The following is a 25,212-nucleotide window of genomic DNA, read 5'->3' on the forward strand; positions in this document are numbered from 1 at the left end:
TTCCTGAATTGGCCAAATACGAGCCCCTTTAAGCTGACTTCTGTGTTCTTTTCATTTCTCTCTATTATTTTTGGAATACTTCCTTCTTTTCTAGCACAGCAAAATAATCCAGGCTCATCTTGTACTTTCTCTACTCCAGCTCTAGAACCAGCTATAATATATTTACTTATCTTTTAAAATTTTTTTTTATTTATTTATGAGAGGCAGGGAGAGAGAGAGAGCGAGCGGCAGAGACACAGGCAGAGAGAGGCAGGCTCCATGCAGGAGCTTGACGTGGGACTTGATCCCGGGACTCTAGGATCACGCCCTGGGCCAAAGGCAGGCACTCAACCGCTGAGCCACCCAGGCGTCCCTATATTTATTTATTTGATACATCTTCCTGTTTGTTCAGTTGTGTGTGTGTGTGTGTGTGTGTGTGTATTATTCATATAGTCTTGGTTAGCCTAGTTAGCTCATCACAAGAATTGGTTATTAATTTAGTGTCAGTTTGTTTATCATGCAGTAATTAGAAACCAGAGTGATTCTTCATACTGGGAGACTAGTGATATTTGGGAGTATCAATATAAATATATTTGAGGAAAACAAGTATTATGGAGCTTTTTAAGTAAGGTGCAAATGTCCAACTCTGAACATAGTGAGCAAAGTTTTCAAAATCATGAAGTTATTTATTTATGCAGCTGAGTAGGGAAATGAGCTCTGGACTCAGTGGGTGTCAGGAATGTTTAGTATCAGCTCTTCCACTAAATTATCTGTGTATTTTTAGACATATCATTTAATCTTTATTGTTCTGTAAGATAGGGGAGAGAAATGGGTGATTATTCAGGGTACTACCAGAGACTTGTGATTTCAAATCCGTGATTTCATTTATAAATAGAAAAGCCTGGAAATTTTGAACTTGAAGGGAATATTAAAGACACTTGTTTTGTATTGACATTTGTATATGCAGTTATCTTGTAATGAAATCATATGTATACTTTATCTGTGACCATCTACTTTTCTTACTTTTCTTACTATTTTAGATTATGGTAAAAATAGCTAATAGTTATAGTATGCTTGTAGTGTACCAAGTTGTTGGTTTGTTTTTTTTTTTTTTACATTTGTATCCCTATTTGAGCCTTAAGATAACTGGATAAGTTAGCTGAAGTGGCTATTATTATTTCTTCTTTAGAGATGAGGAACTGAGTCTCTGAGAGGTGACTTGACGCATTTTTTTAAAAAAATTTAGTTTATTTATTAGTGAGAGAGCGTGCACATGAGTGGGGAAGAAAGGCAGAGGGAGAGGGAGAAGCAGACCCCCCACTGAGCAGGGCACCTGAGATCATGAGTCAAGTCAAAGGCAGATGCTTAACTGACTGAGTCCCCCAGGTGCCCCGGTGACTTGACTCTTGACTAATTTACACATATCATGAGTCAGAGTTGAAATTTGAAGCTGGATGTGTGTGTGTGTGTGTGTGTGTGTGTGTGTGTATACATGTGATAACATATACATATATATATGTATATACATATATATGTCACACTATATTATGGAACATTGCAGATTTGCTATTATTTCCAGTTTTGAGTGTACATTTGATAATATTTTATACTTTGCAGTCTTTTCTTTGCAGTCTTTTTCATACATTTACTCCTCTTTTTGTTGTTGTCTACTCCAGTATTTTTTTTATTTTGCTCTAGTATTTTAAAGCAATTTGCTGACATCATGCTATTTAAATCATAAATACTTCAGTATATATCTATAACTGATCATTTAAAAAATATAGCCATAATGGAGTTATTAACAATTACTCTTTATCAGCTCATATCTGTTCCTATTAAAATTTCCTTAGTTGCATCACTAGTCATAACTTTTTATAATTGGTTTCTTTTGGATTAGCATCCAAAAAGACCTGTATATTGCATTTGTATGGTCTCTCTTTTTTTTTTAAAGATTTATTTATTTATGATAGACATAGAGAGAAAGAGAGAGAGAGGCAGAGACACAGGAGGAGGGAGAAGCAGGCTCCATGCCGGGAGCTGGACGCGGGACTCGATCCCGGGACTCCAGGATCGCACCCTGGGCCAAAGGCAGGCGCCAAACCGCTGAGCCACCCAGGGATCCTCTGTATGGTCTCTTAAATTTCTTTTAGTCAGTAATAGTGCTCCTTCTTGTTTCTGTTTTTTCTTTTTTAAAATTTTATTATTTATCTATTTACTTGTGAGAGACACAGAGAGAGAGACAGAGACATAGGCAGAGAGAGAAAGACCCTGAGATCATGACCCAAGCTGAAGACAGATGCTCAACCATTAAGCCACCAGGCGTCCCTGTTTTTTCTTTAAATGCCATAAATTTATTGAAGAAACCGGGTCATTGGTTTATAGAATGTTCTACATTCTGGACTTCTTTGATTGCTTTCTTTTGGTGTAATGTCAGTGTTGACAGTGGGGAAATGTCCTACTTACTGTTTCTTTTTTGTTCTTTTGATCTGGACTCCATTAGTTCTTGATAGCCTCCTTGCTTTCTGGTGCAAGGTGTCCCAGGCTCTTACATATTTCTTGCCCTAGTCCTGAAACTAGCCATTTCTCTAAAGAGATCTGTGAACCCAGGTTTTAAAATTTCAAGTCCTGGGGCGCCTGGGTGGCTCAGTCATTAAGCGGCTGCCTTCAGCTCGGGTCATGATCCCACAGTCCTGGGATCTAGCCTAGCATTAGGCTCCCTGCTCAGTGGGGAGTCTGCTTCTCTCCCTCTGCCACTCTACTTGCTGTCTCTCTCTCTCTCTCTCTGTCAAATAAATAAATAAATAAATAAATAAATAAATAAATAAATAAATAAATCCTTTTAAAAAATAAACTTCAAGTCCCATTCACTTTTCTCTATGTCATTGTTTTTGAAACAGCATTGTAGTCCACTGGTGGGTAATGCTATCAGTTTTATGGGCCATGGTTAGTATTTTTTTAAGGATTTTATTTTTAAGTAATCTTTATGTGCAATGTGGGGCTTGAACTTAACAATCCTGAGATCAAGAGTTGCCTGCTTTACTGATTGAACCATCATAATTAGTATTTTTTGAAAATCAAAATAGAATTAAAATACCAGAGTATATCATAAGGTATAAGGGTAAACAATGTTTTGTTAAACTTTCTGTGTATATATTTGTATGTGAATATTATGCTGCAATATAATGGATATTTCTTACAGTGGGTCTAGAAAGTTTAAAAATCAGAGTTCCATGCCATATTATCATGTACTGTACAACTTCATTTCTCAAAGTATTTTTAGTTCCTATTACTGTATTATGCAAATAGCTTATTTCAGTAGCATTGGACTAGGTATAGCAAAAGATAACTGATATTTTAGTTTAAAATACTGGTGAGAAGAGCTAACATGAAAAGATTGACAGTACTTAAGTGTTGACAAGGATATGGCACAACTAGAACACTGTGCATCACTGGTGGAAGTGTAGATTAGTTAAATTAGTACAACTGGTTTGGAAAACTGTTTGCTATTTGGAATGCCTTCTTAAGCTGAACATATATACAAATCCTGTGACTCAGTAATTCCACCCCTAAGTTTATATCCAACAGAAAGCACATTCAAGCTACCACAGTCATGGTGGCATTATTAAGAATAACCAAAAACTGGAAAAAAAACAACAACAACAAATATCTGGGCAGCCCCGGTGGAGCAGTGGTTTGGCGCCGCCTGCAGACTGGGGTGTGATCCTGGAGACCTGGGATCAAGTCCCACATTGGGCTCCCTGCATGGAGCCTACTTCTTTCTCTACCTGTGTCTCTGCCTCTCTCTCTGTGTGTGTCTATGAATAAATAAATAAAATCTTAAAAAACAAAAACAAAAACAAATATCTACCAACAGTGGATTGTGGTATATTCACAAATGGAATAGGATATAGTAATGGAAGTGAATGAACCATTGCTATATGGATGGATCTTACAAATAAAATATTAAGCAAGAGAGGCCAGATATTATTTGATTTTACCAAGTATAGAAACAGGCAAAATCTATGTGTTATAAGTCAAGATAGTGGCTATTTTTGATGGTGGTGGAATAGTTAGTGGGAAGGGGGACCAGGAGGGTTTGTTGGGGTGCTGGTCATATTCTATTTCTTTATCTGGGTGCTTGTTTTATGTTTGTATTCCTTTTGTGAAAATTCATTGAGCTGTACACTTAAGGTTTTTGCATTTTTCTATATGAATATTAAATGTTTTAAAAATTGAGGGCACCTGGGTGGTTCTGCCAATTAAGCATCTGCCTTAGCTCAGGCCTGGAGTCCTGCGATCCAGCCCCATATCAGGCTCCCTGCTCTGTGGAGATCTTCGTTCTCCTTCTCCCTCTACCTGCCCCTCACCCTGCTTGTGCTCTCTCTCATTCTCTCTGTCACGTAAATAAATAAAATCTTTTTTAAAAAGGTTTAAAACTTTATAAATTTTTTGTTTTTAGATTTGCTAGATTATAAAATTCAATTTAAGGGCCATTTTGGGATACCTGGGTGGCTCAGTGGTTGAGCGTCTGCCTTTGACTCAGAGCATGATCTCAGAGTCCCTGGATCGAGTCCCATATCAGGCTCTCCAGAGGGAGCCTACTTCTCCCTCTGCCTATGTCTCTGCCTCTCTCTCTGTGTCTCTCATGAATGGATGAATAAAAATCTTTTTAAAAAAGGGGAGGGTCATTTTTAAAGTACCTTCTCTTAATAAGGCAAAGGGCTAGCTGTTGGGAATGTGGTGATAAACAAGTGGGGATCTTATTTTTTTTAAGGATTCTTGTTTTGGAAGACACATGGTCAAGTAACATGATCCTAGAGAGACTATGGTAAGAATGTGGTGTTTGAAGTCATTCCTAAATTGATACAATGCTTTTGCTTCTGGTTTTTAATTTAATTTAAGCTATCTTAATCATGTCTTTTTGTTCTCTCCTTCCTTTTTATAGCACCTCACAGATACCTCTCATGGTGTAAGAAATAAGTGCCTGCAATTACTTGGCAATCTTGGCTCTTTGGAGAAAAGTGTCACAAAAGATGGAGAAGGCCTAGCTGTCAGAGATGTCCAGAAGATTATAGGGGATTACTTCAGTGACCAAGACCCACGTGTCAGAACAGCAGCTATAAAAGCCATGGTAAGCATGATAATGGAAACTAAATGGTGACAGGTTTTATTTGTTTCATTCATTATTTTAAGTCCATGGCCAGTGTTAGCTTGGATGCTTTCTAAACCACTCCCGGATATACCTTATGCATGTTTTGAGGAATGTGATTAATGGCATCACAGAACTCAAAGGCACACATTCTTTGTATAGCAGGTGTGCTTTTCTTTAGGCCTCTGTGGTTGCTTTTACCCATATTTCTGAAACATGGAGGGTACAACTTACACCTGTTTTATTTATTTATTTATTTATTATTATTATTATTATTATTTTACACCTGTTTTAATACCAAGTCACATCCCTCCTCCAAGTCCCTGGAAGGGGAGGTGCTTTTTAGGAGGAGGTGGTGTTAACCATTTCTTCTTCAGCCTTCTTATCATTATTGAATATTTTTCTAGTATCTCCTGGGATAGTTGGATTAGATTTATTAAATCTCCTAGTGTTTCTATTAAGAAATCTTTGACCAGATTTCTTATTTATATAGCACTAATTTTGGGTAATGGGAACTGGTAATTTGATATAATGAGGGAGAATATATGAGATTGAGGGGGGAGATACTGGAAATGTTGATCTTTTTTTCTCCAAATACTTAAACTATATTTTTATTATCTAGTTGCAGCTTCATGAAAGAGGACTGAAATTACACCAAGCAATTTATAATCAGGTACTTTAAATGAGTACGATCTGGAAGGGGAGGAGTGATAATGAAACTGGGAGAGTAGTGTACTAGTTGTCAGAATTTGAACACACAGAGCAGCAACTGGCAGCATTAATTGGGATGAATGTGAAGTTGTGTCCAATATGTACGTTTTAATAAGAGGGTAGAGGATATATAATTGAATAACACTAATATATGTAAAAAGAGCTTTTAAAAGGATTTAGGTAGCTCAGTATGAATACACAAAGAGGAATATAGTGTTCAGAATAAGGAAAGTGGTGGTCTCACTGCTCTCTGGTTGAGCCAAACATGAAGTCAGTTCTGGGCTCCATGCTTGACATACTAGAGTATTTCTGAAGGAGAATAACAAGACCATGGGATCATATGAAAAAATATTTATAATAGTTGGTAAAGAAAGGGACAAAGAAGTTGTAGTATCCCTAGGAGAAATTGATTGGCTGCCTAAAGAAAAGGCGTTACAAGGCGGTATTTCTCTTGTAGAATAATTGAATGCCTCTAGGGACAAGGAGTCTAAATCTATGTCAGAAACCTCTTTTTTTTTTTTTTTTTAAGATTTTATTTATTTATTCATGAGAGAGGCAGAGACACAGGCAGAGGGAGAAGCAGGCTCCATGCAGGGAACCCGACATGGGACTTGATCCCGGGTCTCCAGGATCACACCCTAGGCCAAAGGCAGTGCTAAACCTCTGAGCCACCCGGGCTGCCCAGAAACCAGATTTTCCACCAATAATGGTTTTATCTTTCAGAGGAAGATAGCAGTTAAACCCCTGTGACGGGTGTGTAAACCAAGTTTATTCTTTTACAAAATGAAATAGAATGGTTATGTTGGTGTGACCAGCACCTTCTCTCCCTATAGGAAGACTCTGTGGGAAGCCAAATAATTAACGGAAACTTAGAGAGTAAGGACTCAGAAGTTAGGGGGATCCCTGGGTGGCTCAGCGGTTTAGCACTTGCCTTTGGCCCAGGGCGTGATCCTGGAGTCCCGGGATTGAGTCCCACATTGGACTTCCTGCGTGGAGCCTGCTTCTCCCTCAGCCTGTGTCTCTGCCTTTCTCTCTCTCTCTCTCTCTCTCTCTCTGTGTCTCTCATGAATAAATAAATAAAATCTTAAAAAAAAAAAAAGGACTCCTAAGTTAGATGATTTAGATATTTAATGGCATAAGACCATGCCAGTTAACTAGGCAAACAATGACAAGGGCCTCAAGGGAGTGAGGATTGACTATTGGAGTATTTGAGATATAAAGTTGAATTACATAGTATACCAGTTTGGGTTATGTGACTTTGAAGAGCTGATAGGACACCTGTGAGGAAAATTCCAGGCTGTAGGTAGTTGTGACGGTCTGGAGCTCAGAAGAATTCAGAGCTGGAGGTGGGTAATTGAAGCCATCACCATCTAGGGGGCATGAAGGTACCTAGGAAGAGTAAGAAGATTTGAAAGAGACCAAGCATGGAAGCCATGGGTAATGTCCAATGTTTAAGAGGTAGACAGAAGAGAGTTGCTGAGGAGCAGCCAGATGGAGGAGGAAAAATATATTCAAGAAAAGGCAGGAGAGAGTTCTCATAGTTGACAATGTCAAGTATGCTAAAAAGTCAGCTGGAGTAGTACTGAAATCTACCCATTGGACTTAGCAACAAGGCAGCTATTAGTGAGTTTGAAGAGAGCAATATTAGTAAGAGTCTATTAGGGTCAATTGAGGTGAGGCAGTTCAATAGTGATTACTGACTATACTTTAAAGAAACTTGGCTAGGGGCACCTGGCTAGCTCAGTCAGAGGAGCATGTGAATCTTGACCTTGGGGTTGTGGGTTTGAGCCCCACATTAGGTGTAGAGATTAAATAAATAAGTAAACTTAAAAAAAAAAAAAAAAAAAGGGATCCCTGGGTGGCGCAGCAGTTTAGCGCCTGCCTTTGGCCCAGGGCGCGATCCTGGAGACCCGGGATCGAGTCCCACGTCGGGCTCCTGGTGCATGGAGCCTGCTTATTCCTCTGCCTGTGTCTCTGCCTCTCTCTCTCTCTCTCTGTGTGTGTGTGACTATCATAAATAAATAAAAAATTAAAAAAAAAAAAAAACCTTGGCTATAATACGTTGGCAGGATGGAAGACTATAGAAAGGGTCAGGCTTAAGGGAGAGCTTTTTGTATTTTAAAGATAGCTGCTACCTATGTCTATGTGTTGAGGAGAGAACCAGTGTTTGGGGAGAAATTGATGATAGAAGAGACAAATGGAGATAAATGGTGGAGTAAGTTCCTTGAGGCAGAAAATCAGATTCATGAGCCGATTCATCCAACAATTATTAATGCTTGTTGTACAACACTGAGCCTGTTGGATAAGATCTATGACCATCACATTCTCTCCCGTGAGACAGGCAATTAACAAATAAACACCATAATTATAGCGTGTGAATAGTGCGGTAAATAAATAGGATACTATAATAGAAAATCAGAAATAGGACTTATTTTGGAGGATGGTAAGGAAGGGTCTGTTTGAGGTGATGGGGTCCATAGCAAAAGTACAGGGATTAGGAATTAAAATACTTTTTTCTCAGACATTGAATAATGTATGGAAGAATACAGGTGTAAATGAATTTATAACTGTTATGGAATAGTTGGGACAGTTTGTGCCTGAGAACTTTGATTTTTCTCAGATAAACACGTAGCCTTATGGTGGGAAGTGGGGTAGAGGACTGGTGGAGGGGGTTAAGACAAGCTCCCTTGGGAAATGGAAGCAGAAAGAGGGGTGTAAAAGATATCAGTAGGGCCAATAAAGTTCGAGCTGATGAGCCACCAGTCCCTTAGAGAGGATAGTCTTTGCCAGTGCTTTGCTGCCCTTGTGAGCAGTAGAGGTGTTGGGTTTGTAGCGCAGCTGTAGCAGAAGTCTTGAGGGGGTTGTAAATGGTGAACGCTGACAATGCTGTTGGGACTGAAGTAATGGAAGGGTATGGAGCAAGGAGAAGAGGGTTCATTTGGAGAAAAACCATGGGATTAAAGCAGTGGTTCTCAACCAGGATGGTTTTACTCTCTAGGGCATATTTGGCAGTGGAGAGATATTTTGGGCTTTTGCTGGAGAGAAGGAGAGGGTAGAGGCCAAGGATGCTGCTAAACATGTTAACGATGTAGAGGACAGCCTCTCACAACAAAGAATTGTGCAGTCCAAAACGTCAGTACTACTGAGGTTGAGAACCCTCGTTAAACGGATAGGTAGGATAAGTGGGACTGAAGAACAAATGTGATGGATTAATTCGTTGAAATGGAAGAGTTGATAGAGTAACATGTTATGATTAGAGCATAGAATATAGAATTGTTAAATTCAAGAAATGACGTAGTTCTAGGTGTTGTTGAAGTCCAGGGTGTTGCCGTGTTGGTGGAGTAGGGATATTCCATTTCAGACCAAAGTAGAGCAGAAAAATCTGGCCTCTTCTGGCAGCTTAACATTAAAATTATACATTTATTTAGATGCTTGAGTTTTCAGTTTGTCAGTCAGAAATTTATGCTTTGATTTTACGAAAAGGGAAAAAATACCCATATTTGGTGTTTGAGACTGTGAGAGAAGCATTGTGGGCTCCCAGCAGACTTTACTGGGATTGATGCTATTTTAGATGGCTTTTGTGCTGTCTTTCAATCTGTGGTTCTGCCTTCAGACTTGGGGTGGGAGTCAGAACACAGAACATAGCCAGAATGGCTGACAGAGGCCAAGAATTCTTTGTTGGCAAGGGTTCAAGAAATTAAAACTACCCACAAGTATTTTGATTGGCATCCTTATCCAGCCACCCTGTCTTCATTTTGAAAATAGTTTGAACATCACCTGGGAGGACACAGAACTAACAGCCTTTTGGAATTCTTGTTTGCAGGCCTGTAAATTGTTGTCTGATGACTATGAACAAGTGCGCAGTGCTGCAGTCCAACTTATCTGGGTTGTCAGTCAGCTCTATCCTGAAAGGTCAGTGTGGGTGTAAGCCAGCTTTTGTTCATTGCTAAGCCATTCTTCTTCCATCATGTAAAAAACCCTCCTCCAGAAAAGGAATGTTGGTTAGATTTTTAGAAAGCATTGTGGAATGGGGGAAAATACAGATCCTGATAATCAGGATGCTTGGTCTTTGTTTTTCACATCTGCTGTGAACTTTCAGTGTACTCTGAGAAAGATACTTCCCCTCTGGGTCCCAGCCTCCTCATCTATAAATGAAGAGATTGGACTGTCTTTCTCAAGTACTATCTAGCACTGTCCTCACCCTTTTTTTAATCTTTAAGATTGGGGCCTATTTTAGTGAATACAAATGCCAGATAAAGACACTAGGTGAGTTTGAGAATAATGATCCTTATGTAGTGCTTGCCTCATTAAAAATGTTTTCATAGTAATTAAATGATTCTCACAATGATTCTTCGAAGTAGAGACAAATATTATTATTCTGTTTTATAGAAGAGTTCCTTCTATAAGAAAGTGTTTTTTCTCTTCATTAAACTGCCTGCTAAAATTGGAAAACCAGAATGAGTTAGTAACCTATAAATTCTCCCCCAAAAAAGAAAAAAAAAGACTAATTGGAAATTGCTTCTTCTAGGACCAGATTTAAAAATTTGTTTTATATTGATTTATTTTATGGTTTACTGTTACTGACAGCAATGCAATTTTAGGAGAAAATAAACTTAAAGATATAAAATATTCTGTGGTAGCTAGTTTTTGGTATCTTTGTAAATCTTTGAACCTTTGGTGGGTTAAACACTTGTTCAAGACATTGAAAATTTGCAGTGTAACGAAAAGTGTTATTTCATACTCCTAGGGTGATTTCTTTACTCTGAAATGTATCCAATCACTCTAACATTTGAATTACTCAATTGTCATTGTGTGTGTGTGTGTGTGTGTGTGTGTGTGCAAATTTTCATTGGCTATTCTCAGTTTATTGAACTTGCAGCTTTAGGCTCATGTTTGTTATTTGTGGTTTTTTTCTTTTAATTTAGCATTGTCCCCATTCCTTCTTCTAATGAAGAAATTCGCTTAGTTGATGATGCATTTGGAAAAATTTGTCACATGGTCAGTGATGGCTCCTGGGTGGTTCGAGTTCAGGCTGCAAAACTATTGGTAAGTTATACTTTCTTTCATGAACATGTTGCCTGTTACACTTGTACAAATATTTTGAGAAACTACAGATAGGGACAGGTATAACCCACTTTTAGAAACCCTAGTATTTCTAAAAGTAAAAGAAATGGTTCATTTTCCTATGAAGTAGTCTTTTGAATTAGAATTTTAAAGATAATCCTACTTAACCTTGTTAGCATATGAGACAGCCAAGGCCTAAAGAAAATGGAGAATATAATAAAAATAGTTGCTTTACTAAGCATCTGTTATGGCCTAGATCGTTTGCTCTCAGGCCATTTTCATTATCTCATTTACTCTTCATAGTAACCAGCAAGATAATTGATGTTACTCCTATTTTCTGGGTGAGAAAACTGAGGCTCTGAGATGTTAAGTAAATTACCCAACCTATACAGATACAAAGTTGTAGAATGCATTTCAGGTCCTAATCTCCTGACTTTTAGCCTGATACTGTCCTACTATTTTACCTTTGGTGACTCATGGTACCTTTGTAAAAAAACAAGCCAAAACAAACTTTTCAGAGATAGAACTATCTTACGGAAGAAGAAGTGCTGGTGTATTATTACTCACCTTATTCTTTAACTGTGTTATCTTGGAGATGTTAGTTGATCTTAGTCTGTTTCCTCATCTGTTAGTTGATCTTAGTCTGTTTCTTCATCTGTTAAGTTTCCTCATCTGTTAATATTCTCTCATGTTTACCTCATAGACTTGTCATGATTCCCAAATGTGATACTTTCTATGGAAATATTTATAAATTGTAAAATACTATACTGAGCATGGGGTTTTGGGAGTGGTTATAGTATGTATATATATTATAAAAATGCATGTAAATGTCAGAGTGAGAAAATCTGAAATTCTTTTTTGGATACTTACTTCCCTTTTGATGGCCCTCATCTCTACCAGTCTACAATCTTGGTAGATTGTTGGCTAAATACTTTGGACCCAATTGTGTGGACTCAGATCCAGTGATAACCCTATTCTTAAGACCAGTATTTATGGGGTAACTGCTGAAACTTGTGTGGAGCATTTTCATAGAATAATAATAAGGAATTTGGTTGGTTTCAGTATTTCCTGCTTATAGATCATGTTGTTTGTCCATGATAAAATACAGAGTTAAGCCAGTTGTTACTGATTTTAGTTTTGAATTCACATTTTAAAGCTTTGTTTTGGTTGGTGAATATTTTAAAATTCAGAATAAATCAGTCATTATCAAATTCTTTCATTCAACATTTATCAAGCATCTGTAATGTGTGTCTATGTGTGAGGGGGATGTTTTAGAGAGATAGTTCAGTGATACCTCTTCCTCTGAGTAGGCAGTTTAGAAGAGTAATCCTTAAGGCAGGGTCATTCATGTTTCATTTTTGAATCCCACAGGATCTGAGATTTATCTATGTGAAGCTGTATGAATAATGAATTACATGAATTAAAAGGGTTTCCACTTAGATGACTCTGACTTGAGTCAGGTGCTTTATGTTTTAATTTCAATGATTTCAGATCCAAACTATATAAGTAATTAGGTCTGTACTTCAAAAGTAATTAACAGTCTAGTCTTACTGATAATAATCATTGTTATTATTGATAGTCCCTAGCCTACTAAGCTAGGCATTTTTAGTAATATGCACATATATATATACATATATACTCTTATAAACACTTAGTTTTTGTGGATAATTTTGAATTCTTTCAAACTCTTGGAGGTAGGTATTCTGTTTGTTTTCTAAGTAACAAAATAAGGTTTAGAAAAGTGATGTAACTTATCAAAGACTACGTAGATAGTAAATGACACTTTATGATCTGAAATCCATGTTGAATCTCTTCCTTGTGATGACCCAGTTACACATTGAGAACTGTGGTTGTACAGTTAATGTCCTACTGTGTAAGCAAAGAGGTAAACTACTCCACTCCAACACTTGAGTAGACAAAACTGTCATCAGGTATAGTTTTCAAACCACATGTTCATCAAGTCAACAACATTGAGCATAATCTCTGTCTTCAAAAGAGTTGATAGGTCTGGTAGGTTGACATAAGCAGTCAGCTGGAACACCTGTTATTCCTAGGAAAGAGCTCTTAACATATGATAAAAGGCTTCATGGAGGAGGTGAATTCTGAACTGAGTTTTGAAGGATAAATATGAGTTAACTAGGTAAATAGCTAGGTAAATAAGTAGGGAAGGAGAAAATATAAGTAGAGGTACAGATGGAGTACACTTACATTGCATACTAATATTACACTAACTACAATATCATACTAAAGTACAAGCAGTTTAATACTTCTTGGTTTGGGGAGGTGGATAATATTAAATGTGGGGGATGTGCAACAAGATAAAGCTCGGGAGGAAAGCAGAAGCCAGATTCTTTAAGAACTTAAATGAAGGGGTGTTGGGTAGCTCAGTTGGTTAAGCATCTGCCTTTGAGGTCATGATCTCAGGGTCCTGGGATCGAGCCCCACATCAGGCTCCGTGCTCTTTGGGGAACCTACTTCTCCCTCTCCCTCTGCCTTTCCCCCTGCTTGTGCACACACACACTCTGTCACTTTCTCTCACTAAAATAAGTAAATAAAATATTAAAAAAAGAACTGAAATGAAATGATAAGGGTTTAGGTTTAAGTCCATCTTGCACAAAAAATAGTATCCATTTTCCTTGGCTTCTAGCAGGATGAAAACTTTCAGATGTAGACCGTTTCAGAAAATTCAAAACCATGTGAAAGGTTGGTTTTCAGTTATCCATTACTCCTACTGAGGCAAAGAAAGTTGATTGCCGGGACACCTGGGTGGCTCAGTGGTGAGCATCTGCTTTTGGCTCGGGGCATGATCCCAGAATCCTGGGATCAAGTCCTGCATCAGGCTCCCTGCAGGGAGTCTGCTTCTCCCTCTCCCTATGTTTCTGCCTCTCTCTGTGCGTTCTCTCATGAATAAATAAATAAAATCTTACAAAAAAAATTTGATTGCCAAGTATGCAGCTCCATGGAACAATTCATAATATAACATTACTGTGAAATTAATCATGGTAATTGGTGTTCTATCTAGAATGTAGTCCTTAGTTCAGTGATTTCTTCTTGTTTAATTTCTCCTATTCAAGTAAGGGTTAAACCTTTTTATAAGACTCCAGAAGTGTCTGACCTTAAAAAATGATAATATTTTCAGACAGATCATAGGTTGTTATGTCCATAGCCATAGGGCTACTTTCCCAGGGCAAATGCAGATGTCTTAGTGGCAGTTTTCTCTCTCACATGGTAGTTCTTTTTTTGGTATTGGGGTGGAGTACTTTTCTCTGTCACCAAATTAGGTAGAAGCTAGAGGCTAGGCTAGTGCGTAGACTATGTTATTATTAAGGAGCCTGTAGTGAGCAATTTTTGCTTTGAAAGTAGGTTTGACAACCCTAGTTTGTTAAATATCATTTTTTTTTTTAGTGTTATAAATACAATTGTTAAGAAGAAATAGTAGTAGTAGTAGTAGTAGTAGTAGTAGTAGTAGTAGTACATTTGAAGGGAATTTATCTGAATGTATTTATCTTGGTTAAAGTAGACAAAAATATAGATGTTTTTCTGATTTTTGAGGTGTCCTTTATGACAAATTCATCTTCTTGGTCATGTCTACTCCTCCAGTATTTTCATGAATGATGCCATCATTTACCCAGTTATAAACCCAGAGGCATTTGGGAATTTTTTCTGTGTCCCATAACCAGTGAGTCATCAACTCTTTTCTTGACATCTCCTGAATCTCTCCCTTCTCTGTTTCCACTGGATGTGTACTAGTTTAGGTCTCAACATTTTTCAAGGGGATTATGATGTTATAGGGCTCTTGGTATTTGTGGACTAAAATGGAAAGCTTCACATATTCTCAGATAACAAAGGAAATTTTTGTAAATGATAATATGTAATTTTTTGAAGCCAGAATTTGGATAGTACCCCATCTTTGTTACTGCATTGGGAGAGAACTCAGCTAAAGGCACTGGTGGAGGCCATTGAGATTAGGGATTGGAGTAGTTCACTGTGAAGTCATTAAAACTTCATTCTTGGAATACCTGGCTGGCTCAGAGAGCTTGTGGCTCTTAATCTCAGGGTTGTGAATTCAAGCCCCACGGTGGGCATAGAGTTTACTTAAAAGACGAAGCAAAAACTTAATTCTTTATTAGAAAAAAAGTGCCCCCTAAAAAGGTCAGCTGTTAATGCTGGTGATCAAACTAAAGAGAAAGTTGAGGAGGTCTTAAAAATTTAGAGTTCTTATTCATAAAACTGATATTTAGATTAAGAACATGAATGTTAGATTTGATATGGTTCAGATCTATGTAACAAAGAAGGCCATCAACTGTACCATGTAGAAATAGGAAAAAGTAGGTTTGAAACTACTTAAATGAAAATAGCACAACAGTTGCTCTCCTGGAGTTGTGGGAGAGGCATTAACTTGAATAAGGATATGCCCAAAGAACATGTAACTTTCTATGGAAAATGTGATTGGAGAAGTCTGAGCCTCTATAAGCATTTCCATATTCACTAACTTAGGAATTTGAGAAGGTTGCCAGTATATTCTTTAAGAATGTCTTGGACCTGCTCTAATAGCCTGCTAACCTGTCTCTCTGCTTCATTTTGATTCCTTCTGGTCCATTAGCCACATTGCCACTAAGATGATGTTTATAAGATGTAAGTCTTTGCTTCTCCCTATTTGAAATAAGCAAGATACCAAATCTCTCAGCCTGTTTCTCATCTAAAAAAGGATAATTTTGAGTGCCTGTCTGGCTCAGTTGGTAGAGCATATGACTCTTGATCATGACGTTGTGAGTTTGAGCCCCATGTTGGGTGGAGACATTACCTAAAAAAAAAAAGAGATAATAATAAGGATAATAATAAGGATCCATTCTTCATTGGATTGTTAGAAATAAAAATAAAATAGAATTAAAATACTTTATGCAGTGTTGAGCTCTTTTTGGGAAAAGATTATCTGGTTATTCAAAATTATGGCAAACTTGTTCTATAACAAATACGATAAAGGGTTATGAAAAAGGCCCTTTATGATCTCATCCCTAACCATCCTGCTTCATTTTTGGTACCCCTATCCTGCATCCAATCAACAGAACTGCTGGATGTTTCCCACATGGCATTCTCTCTTTATGCATTTGCACTTGTGACAATTCCCCTGTCTCCACACTGTAGTTTGTTCTCTGAGTTTCCCATAGAAAACTTGTTGGGAATAATATAATTGTATTATACCATTTTATACCATAATACAATTATCTGTTTACTTGTCAGTTTTCCTCACTAGTCTGTGAGGTCATTGATTCGTGGAATTGACGTCTTCTCTTTTGTATTACTGTTCCTAGTAACTGTAGGCATATAGTTGAATGATTGCTAAATAAATATCTGTTCATTGAATAAGTGAATGAACAAATGAATGGGAAGACTAGAATAAAAAGGAATGGAGAGACAGTGGAAAGTAGCAGTTGAGTCAAAGGATTCTGGAACCTGGGTCTATAGCCTAGCTCTGTAAATTATACTCTTTGTGACTTTGAATGAATTACTTAACCCTCTTTGTGCCTTCTTTTTTTAACTTTCTCCTCCCCCCCAATATATAAAATGGGACTAATAGTATTGACTTCATAGCGGAACTAAATTAGTTAATATATGTATAAACAGTGTATGACACATAGTAAGCTCTATTTAGTTGCTAGCTGCTGCTACTAATGTTTTTATTATTTTGCTGGTGATTGAGAACCAGTCAGCATCTTTACTGCCAAGAATAATGTTATCTTTATCCATGTAAGCTGACCTCAGACTTTGAATTTTAAGATAATGTTCAGGTCTTAAAAGTTGGTAAATTTGCTCTGGATTCTTTGTCTTTACAGGGCTCAATGGAACAAGTCAGTTCGCATTTCTTGGAGCAGACACTCGACAAGAAGCTCATGTCAGATCTCAGGGTAACTTGGATTCTTTGTTGCTTAAACTGGGTTTCTGTAACCAGTATCAGTCAGTATAGCTGTCTTCGAAGTTGTGTGGATTTAATTTTGCAGCCCATATATTTGTTAAGTAAATGTTCGGTGACTAAATTACATTTTAGTTTAAAATCTTATTAACTTGGGGGATCCCTGCATGGCTCAGCAGTTTGGCGCCGCCTTCGGCCCAGGTCGTGATCCTGGAGTCCCGGGGTCGTGTCCCACATCGGGCTCCCTGTGTGAAGCCTGCTTCTCCCCCTGCCTGTGTCTCTGCCTCTCTCTGTGTGTGTCTATCATGAATAAATAAATAAAATCTTAAAAAAAAAATCTTAGTAACTTAAACCAAATTACAAATTACGTCATTTAAATTCAAATTATTTTATTTAAAATTATTTTAGTGAAATACTTTGTACAGGTGTATTTTACAAAGCAGAGGCAAGATTAACTTTCTGTTTGCTAAAAACTACAAAGATCTGGTCTGAATTTATGACCAGGTGAGATTTTATGACATGTTAGGATTCCATTTCTATAGCAATTTCCATGGAGGAATCAGTAAATTCTTTTTCTGAAAAGTAACAAAGTGCCTCTTATAGAATGCCTTTAAGCCTTGACCATGTTCTCTAATATAATTGTAGGACTAAATATGAGTTAGTATGTCATTGTCTTAATTTTTATTATTTATTTATTTATTTATTAAATTTTTAGATTTTTTATTTTTATTTATTTATTTTATTTATTTTATTTTTTTAAAGATTTTATTTATTTATTCATGAGAGACACAGAGAGAGGCAGAGACATAGGCAGACAGAGAAGCAGCCTCCATGCAGGGAGCTCGACGTGGGACTCGATCCTGAGACTCCAGGATCATGCTCTGCGCCAAAGGCAGGCACCAAACCGCTGAGCCACCCAGGCGCCCCTAGATTTTTTATTTATTCATGAGAGACACAGAGAGAGAGAGAGGCAGAGACACAAGCAGAGGGAGAAGCAGGTTCCACGCAGGGAGCCTGACGCGGGACTCGATCCCTGGTCTCCAGGATCACACTAGGCTGAAGGTGGCGCTAAACTGCTGAGCCACCAGGGCTGCCCCTATCTTAATTTTTAAATTACAAAAGTGATAATAAAGAATTACAGAATCTTTGATAAATAGAAGGAAAAGGAAAACATTTTACTTATATTCCCACTACTCTACACATTGACTTTTGTCATGCTCTTATGCATGTTTTAAACATAAATAAATCATTGTATTTAGATAAGTGTGCAGTCTAGTTTTTACATTTATCACTGTATTGTATGCCTTTTTTCATATAGTCAACTTTAATACTTAGTATTTTTACTGATTGTGTAATACCTTAAGTAGATGTGACAATTTCTTAGCCCTGTCTTCTATATTTAGATTCTCCCATTTTTCCACCATTATAAATCATATAAAGAATATCATCTTGCATAGTGAGTGCAGTGTTACTCAAATAGAGCACAAGTATTACCAAATTCAGACTTACTTCTACTGGGACTAAAAAAATTCTTTTCTAGGGCTAGTTAATTATCTGCCAGGATAGTGCTAGAGGGACACTGCTATTCTTTACCTCTCTGGTTCTCCCTTTCCTGTGTTGCAACGGCAAACATAAACTACCTGTCTGATCGGTGCATTCTTTTATTATCTTTAATAAGATTAATATCAGCTCTGACAGACCTGTGAACATTTGGTCTTACTTTACACTGAATTTGCATTTCTCTGCTCTGATCAGTTGAATACTTTTTTTGAAAATGTAATTCTCAGAGAGCAGTCTTATTTCCTACTTTCCTGTGTTCTCAGAATACGTTTTTGTGTTCCCTCATGAACCCCTTGCAAATGGTAATTGTCATTGTCCTCTACAGAGAAAACGCACTGCACATGAACGTGCCAAGGAACTTTACAGCTCAGGAGAGTTTTCCAGTGGCAGAAAATGGGGAGATGATGCACCCAAAGAAGAAATAGATACAGGAGCTGTGAACTTGATTGAGTCAGGAGCTTGTGGAGCCTTTGTTCATGGATTGGAAGATGAGATGTATGGTAAGTATGACTGCATACTAATAGCAGTGCCCATTTACTGAGTGCCTGCCGTGTATCAGGCGTTACACTGGTTAATATACGTGTAGTGTCTCTTTTAGTTTTCACGGTCATTCTATGAAATACCTACTGTTACTTAATTTCAAGAACAGAAGATTGAGGCCCAGGTGGTATAATACAGTGGTTAAGAGCATGGACTTTGGGTTCAGTCCATCTAGGTTCCAGCATTTACATAAAACAAGATTAATAATAAATGTTTCTGAATTGCAAGAATTAAATGAGATTATATAGACACAAAATACTTGGCATAATACATGACCCACTTATAGTAAGCACTTAATAATTGGCAGTACAAATTGATATTATTTATACCAATAATAATAACTTGTTATTGGTCACCTAGCTGGTACGAGACAGCCGCAAGATTTGAGCTCAGATATGTTTGACCTCAAAGCCTTTATATTATGACTAATGACTTTCTTTCACCTTCATTTTTTTTTAAAGAAAGTATGTATTTTATCTATCTATCTATCTATCTATCTATCTTATTTATTTATGAGAAAAAGTGTGAACAGAGGGGATGCGGGGCTGTCTCACAACCCTGAGATTATGAACCTGAGACAAAACCAAGAATCTGACAGTCAACCCACTGAGCCACTCAGGAGCCTCTCACCTTCATTTTTGAAAGATAATTTCACTGGAAATTGAATTCTAGTTTAATAGGGTGGGTTTTTGTTTTTGTTTTTGTTTTTTCCAGTCTTACTAGGTGTTCCACAATTTTCCAATTTGCATTGTTGACAAGTCTGCTGCCATTTTTTTGTTCTTCTGTATATGTCTTTGTATAGCTGCTTTTTTTTTTTTTCAAGATTTTATTTATTTATTCATGAGAGACACAGAGAGGCAGAGACACAGGCAGAGGGAGAAGCAGGCTCCACGCAGGGAGCACGATGTGGAACTCGATCCTAGGACTCCAGGATCACGCCCTGAGCCAAACAAAGGCAGATGCTTGACTGCTAAGCCACCCATGCATCCCCTATAGTTGCCTTTTTTTTTTTTTTAAAGATTTTATTTATTTATTCATGAGAGACACACACACACACACAGAGGCAGAGACACAGCAGAGGGAGAAGCAGGTTCCCCGCAGGAAGCCTGACCTGGGACTCCATCCTGGGTCTCCAGGATCACGCCCTGGACTAAAGGCAGCGTTAAACCACTGAGCCATCAGGGCTGCCCCCTATAGTTGCTTTTTAAAAAAGTTTTAAATTCAAATTAGTTAACATACAGTTTATTATTATTTCAGGGGTAGAATTTAGTGATTCATCAGTCGTATATAACACCCACTGCTCATTACATCAAGTGCCCTCCTTAATGACTATTACCCAATTACCCTTCACTCACCTCCCCTCTTGCAATGCTCAGTTTGTTCCCTATAGTCAAGAGTCTCTTATGGTTTGCCTCCCTGTTTTTATTTTTATTTTTCCTTCCCTTCCTCTATGTTCCATGAGTTTTTTTTTTTTTTGAGTTTTGTTTTTTAAATTCCTTATATAAATAATACGGTATATGTTTTTCCCTGACTGACTCCTTTCACTTAGTGTAATACACTCTAGTTCCATCTATATTGTAGCAAATGACAGGATTTCATTCTTTTTGATGGTTGAGTAATATTCTATTGTATACATACACTACATGTTCTTTATCTATCTCTAGTTGCTTTTAGAATTTTCTCTTTGTCACTGGTTTTAAATAGTTTAATTGTGGTGTGTTTTGGTGTCATTGCTTCATGCTTCTTATGCTTGAAGTTTGTTGCTTCTTAGATCTGTGGGTTTATAATTTTCTATCAGATTAGAAAATCTTTTGCTATTATTTCTTCATATATTTTTCTGTCCCATATTCCTTTGGTGACTCCAGTCACACATACAGTGGACTACTACAGGTTGTCCTGTAGCTCATTGGTGCCCCACACCCTGGCCCCCTTTGAAGAGAAGTAGTGGGAGGAGGGGCAGGAGGAGAGAGAGAGTTTTAAGCAGGCTTTGTGTCCAGCATGGATCCCAATGCAGGGCTCAATATTACAATCCTGAGATCATGACCTGAGCGGAAACCAGGAGTCAGACACCTAATTGACTGAGCCATCCAGGCACCCCTCCATCCCTATTTTTATCTTGTCTTTTCTTTCTTGTTTCATTTGGGATATTTATTGCTTTGTCTTGGAGTTCACTTATCTTTTCTTCTGCCATGTGTAATCTGATTTTAATCCCATCTAGTATATTTTTCATCTTAGACATAATATTTTTCATTCATATAAATTCAACTAGAATTTGAGTTTGTTTAGTATCTCCCATGTATCTGCTTAATCTGCTTGATCTTTTCTTTAACTTTGTCAACAGAGAATGCATTTATAATAACTATGCTAATATTTTTGTTTACTAGGTCTGTTGTTTTTGTCTACTAGATCTATTGTTTGTGTGATTTCTGTGTTGGTTTTGATTGATTGATTTTTCTCCTTGTTACGGATATTTTCCTACTTCAGAAATGCATGCCTAGTAATTTTCAGTTGGATGCCAGCCATTGTGAATTTTACTGTGTTGGGTAATGAATATTCTTATATTCCTATAAATATTCTTTTTTTTAAAAGGTTTTATTTATTTATTCATAGAGACACACAGAGAGAGAGAGAGAGAGGCAGAGACACAGGCAGAGGGAGAAGCAGGCTCCATGCAGAGAGCCTGACATGGGACTTGATCCAGGGTCTCCAGGACCACGCCCTGGGCTGCAGGCGGCGCTAAACCACTGCGCCACCAGGGCTGCCCCCTATAAATATTCTTGAGCTTTGTTCTGGGTTGCATTTATTTTGGGTCTTAGTTTTAAGCTTTGTTAAAGGGAATTGAAGCAGCACTTCATCTAGGGCTTATTTTTCTCCCACCTCAAGCTCTTCTTTTTATTTTTAGTACCCATCTCTCTTTATATATATATATATTTTTTGTTTTGTTTTGTTTGAAAGATTTTATTTATTTATTCATGAAAGACACAGAGAGAGAGAGAGAGAAACAGGCAGAGGGAGAAGCAGGCTCCATGCAGGGAGCCTGATGTGGGACTCGATTCCAGGTCTCCAGGATCAGGCCCTGGGGTGAAGGCGGCACTAAACCGCTGAACTACCCGGGCTGCCCTATATTTTTGTTTTATTGAAGTTTGATTTGCCAACATATAGTATAATGCCCAGGGCTCATCCTGTCAAGTGTCCTCCTCAGTACCCATCACCTAGTCACCCCATCCCCCTGCCCGCCTCCCCTTCTACTACCCCTTGTCTGCTTCCCAGAGTTAGGAGTCTCTCATGTTTTGTCACCCTCTCTAATTTTTCCTACTCATTTTCCCTCCTTTCCCCTATAATCTCTTTTACTATTTCTTTTATTCCCCATATGAGTGAAATCATATAATGATTGTCCTTCTCCGATTCACTTACTTCAGTCAACATAATACCCTCCATAATACCCGCGTCAAAGCAAATGGTGGTTATTCATCCTTTCTAGTGGCTGATCAAACAAACTCTTCTGAAGAAACAATGGTAGACCATTTGTGAGCTTTGGAGATTGTTCCCTCTAGTTCTTAGTGGTTCTTTCTCAGACTGCAATTTCTTTGTAAATCAGAACTCAGCTGATAACTTGAGGAAGATGCTCTGCAGATCTCCAAAGTGTTCTTTCTCTCTGTAGTTCTGTCCTTTCTGGTACTTTGCCTTATGAACTCTATCCATATTGGCCTTTCCAGACTCCCAGCTCTATCTTCTCAACTCAGGGATATCTAGAATCTGGAAATTCTTTCCAGATGATAAACTGGTATAATTCTAGAGCCCACTTCATTTATTTCCTGTCTCTCAGGGATCACTACCCTTTATTGATGTCTAGTGTGTTGAATACTGTTGTTTCTGATTTTTATTTCTGTTTCTAGTTGTTTCATATAAAAAGATAAGTCTAGTCCTTGTTAATGGCCATCGTAAACAAAATAGAAGTTCTGCAAAGCCCTTGTAATTTCCATAATATGATGCTATCTCTCTCACATAAAGAATGTCATTGCAAAAGAAAAAAAAAAAAGAATGTCATTGCTTTGAGATGGTTGACTATAACCGTCTCTTCACTAATTTTAGTGAAATTTTCACTAATTGTAACAGACCAGGAGAGTTAATGTTGATTGTCCAGATTTTAAAGTAGATTTGTATCAGAGGATTAGAACTCAGGTCTTTAAAATGCCTATAAAAAATTACCTCAGAATATAACTTCTTAGAAGGGCAAGAAAATTACTTTTGAAAGACAGTTTTCTGTTAAAAGATACAAGAATTGGGTTACCTTATCTAGTTTGCATATGGTTTTCATGAGTGGGTATCTTCCCCACTTTCTTAAAGTTTGCATTATGCCACTTTGGTTTTATGAAAGACCTATATTAGTACCTGTTTTTGTTAACCAAAAGAAATCCAAGGAGTACTTTCGTTTTTATGGAAAAAAGTTGTCACTATGACCATGTAAATCTTTTGTAAAAGGTGACACAACGTGAACTTCTACAAAGTGGAGGATACTCTGCTTTACATTGTTTATACTCTGCTTTACATCATTTCAGTTTATGAAAGGTTTCATCTTTCAGTGTACTTTGGATAATGGATGAAACTTGAATGTAGAAATTAGTTAAAGCAACCTGTGCTTTTTTGTTCTTTGTGAACTTGATACATGAATTATACTTTAAATGGATTTCGTAATAAGGAAGTCCAGTTTTAATAGCCATTTTATCCTAAGACGACTAATGAAACTGTTTTATTTAGTTTCTACTAGCATTTTTGCTTTGTTTAGTTTTACAGTTGAATTTTGTCACCATTAATGTTTATTTCATTTAGTTCTACATATGTTTGTCACTAATGGTTTTAAGATTTTATTTTATTTACTTGAGAGAGAGAACATGAGTGGAGGGTGGGGCAGAGGAGGAAGGAGAGGGAGAGAATCCCAAGCGGACACTGCATGGAACTCAACTTGGTGCTCCATTTCACGACCCTGAGACTGTGACCTGAGTCGAAACCAAGAGTCAGACTCTCCATCCAGGTGCCCCAGTTTGTCACTAAGCATTAGTCAAAGGAACTTAACTTTGGAAAGCAAATAGATCATAACCAGGATCAGGTATGGCAGCTTTCTAATTTTATCATATTTCTAAAATTCTGGGACACATTGCTGGGAATGAAATGGAGCCTTATTTCATTAGCTGTGGACTTTAGTATCACACATACTTATAGTTCTGTAGTTGTTCCATGTTCTCCCTCTCTTTGTATATACGATTTCTCTACTTAGAAAGACCTTTTTCCTTTCTTTTGGCTTAGCAACTCCTCTAGGTATTGTTTTAGAGGTCACTTGTTCCAGAAAGCTGCCTCTGAACCTGTTTAGTGGGCTGCATACCTCTTCTGCATATTCTTATACTCCCTGTGTTTTTCATTGTACCACTCATCGCTTTGTAATACAATTAACTATTCTTTTCTGTAGGCACTGGGAGACCGTCTCTTTCTTGCTCATCTTTATGTCTTCAGTACTAAACACATACTTAGCAAATTGCAAAGCCAGGATCTGATTACATATGATAAGGCACCAGAGGATCCTTTTCCTCCCCTCTGGCATAGCTGATTCCTTTTCTCTGCCCTGGACCCTTTAAGGAGACCGTAATACATTTTCAACATTCCCAAGAGTCCAGTAGAAATAGTTAATTTACCAGACTACACATACAAAGTGAAACACCAAGTTTCTTTGCTTCCGCTTGGAATTGCATCAGCTCACGTCCGTACTGATCATCTCATGCTGATCAGAAGTGTCCCTGTGATTTGCTTTGTGGACTTGCAAGAGTTACGTATGAGTTAGTGTGGTATAATGGGCGGAAGCCCTAGGCAGAAGAGCCAACATTTAACACATTTCGGTCCATCTCTGGCTTTCTTTGTAATTATTAGCAATTTCATGTTTAAATTACATGATTATGAAATGTAGCAAATCCTTTCCTTCTGATGAAAGGAAGAATTCATCACAACCAAGAAAATTCTGAGTCATCACCCTATAATGTAGTAACTCTGCTTTTAAAGTATCTATAAAACCTTTCTTATACAAAAAACAAATTATATTCGTGAGTTTTAACCACAGTTTGAGTGGGTTTTCTTTCTTTTTTGAAACTATACATTTTGTTACAGAACCATGTGGGAACCACGGGAACAAAACAAGCACATATGGAAGTCTTGTGAGCATTGTCTGTAGTTTACTCACCTCTCATCTTTGTATCAAGGCACTTAGCACAGGGCCTGGCTTGTAGTACACATTCAGGAAACATTACTAGTG

General features: G+C 37.6%; 1 protein-coding gene across 1 annotated transcript in view; it reads left to right on the forward strand.

Annotated features, from left to right (window-relative positions):
* Positions 1–25,212, forward strand: part of INTS4 (integrator complex subunit 4) — a 110,993-nt gene that overhangs the window by 41,941 nt on the left and 43,840 nt on the right. Inside the window, exons 5-10 of the mRNA XM_038568511.1 lie at positions 4,925–5,110; positions 5,751–5,801; positions 9,663–9,751; positions 10,765–10,885; positions 16,738–16,809; positions 18,700–18,874. Of these exons, the coding sequence (XP_038424439.1) occupies positions 4,925–5,110; positions 5,751–5,801; positions 9,663–9,751; positions 10,765–10,885; positions 16,738–16,809; positions 18,700–18,874 (694 nt within the window). The remainder of the gene's footprint in view (positions 1–4,924; positions 5,111–5,750; positions 5,802–9,662; positions 9,752–10,764; positions 10,886–16,737; positions 16,810–18,699; positions 18,875–25,212) is intronic.

This window comes from Canis lupus, chromosome 21 (assembly GCF_011100685.1).
Source record: "Canis lupus familiaris isolate Mischka breed German Shepherd chromosome 21, alternate assembly UU_Cfam_GSD_1.0, whole genome shotgun sequence".
Taxonomy (NCBI): domain Eukaryota; kingdom Metazoa; phylum Chordata; class Mammalia; order Carnivora; family Canidae; genus Canis; species Canis lupus.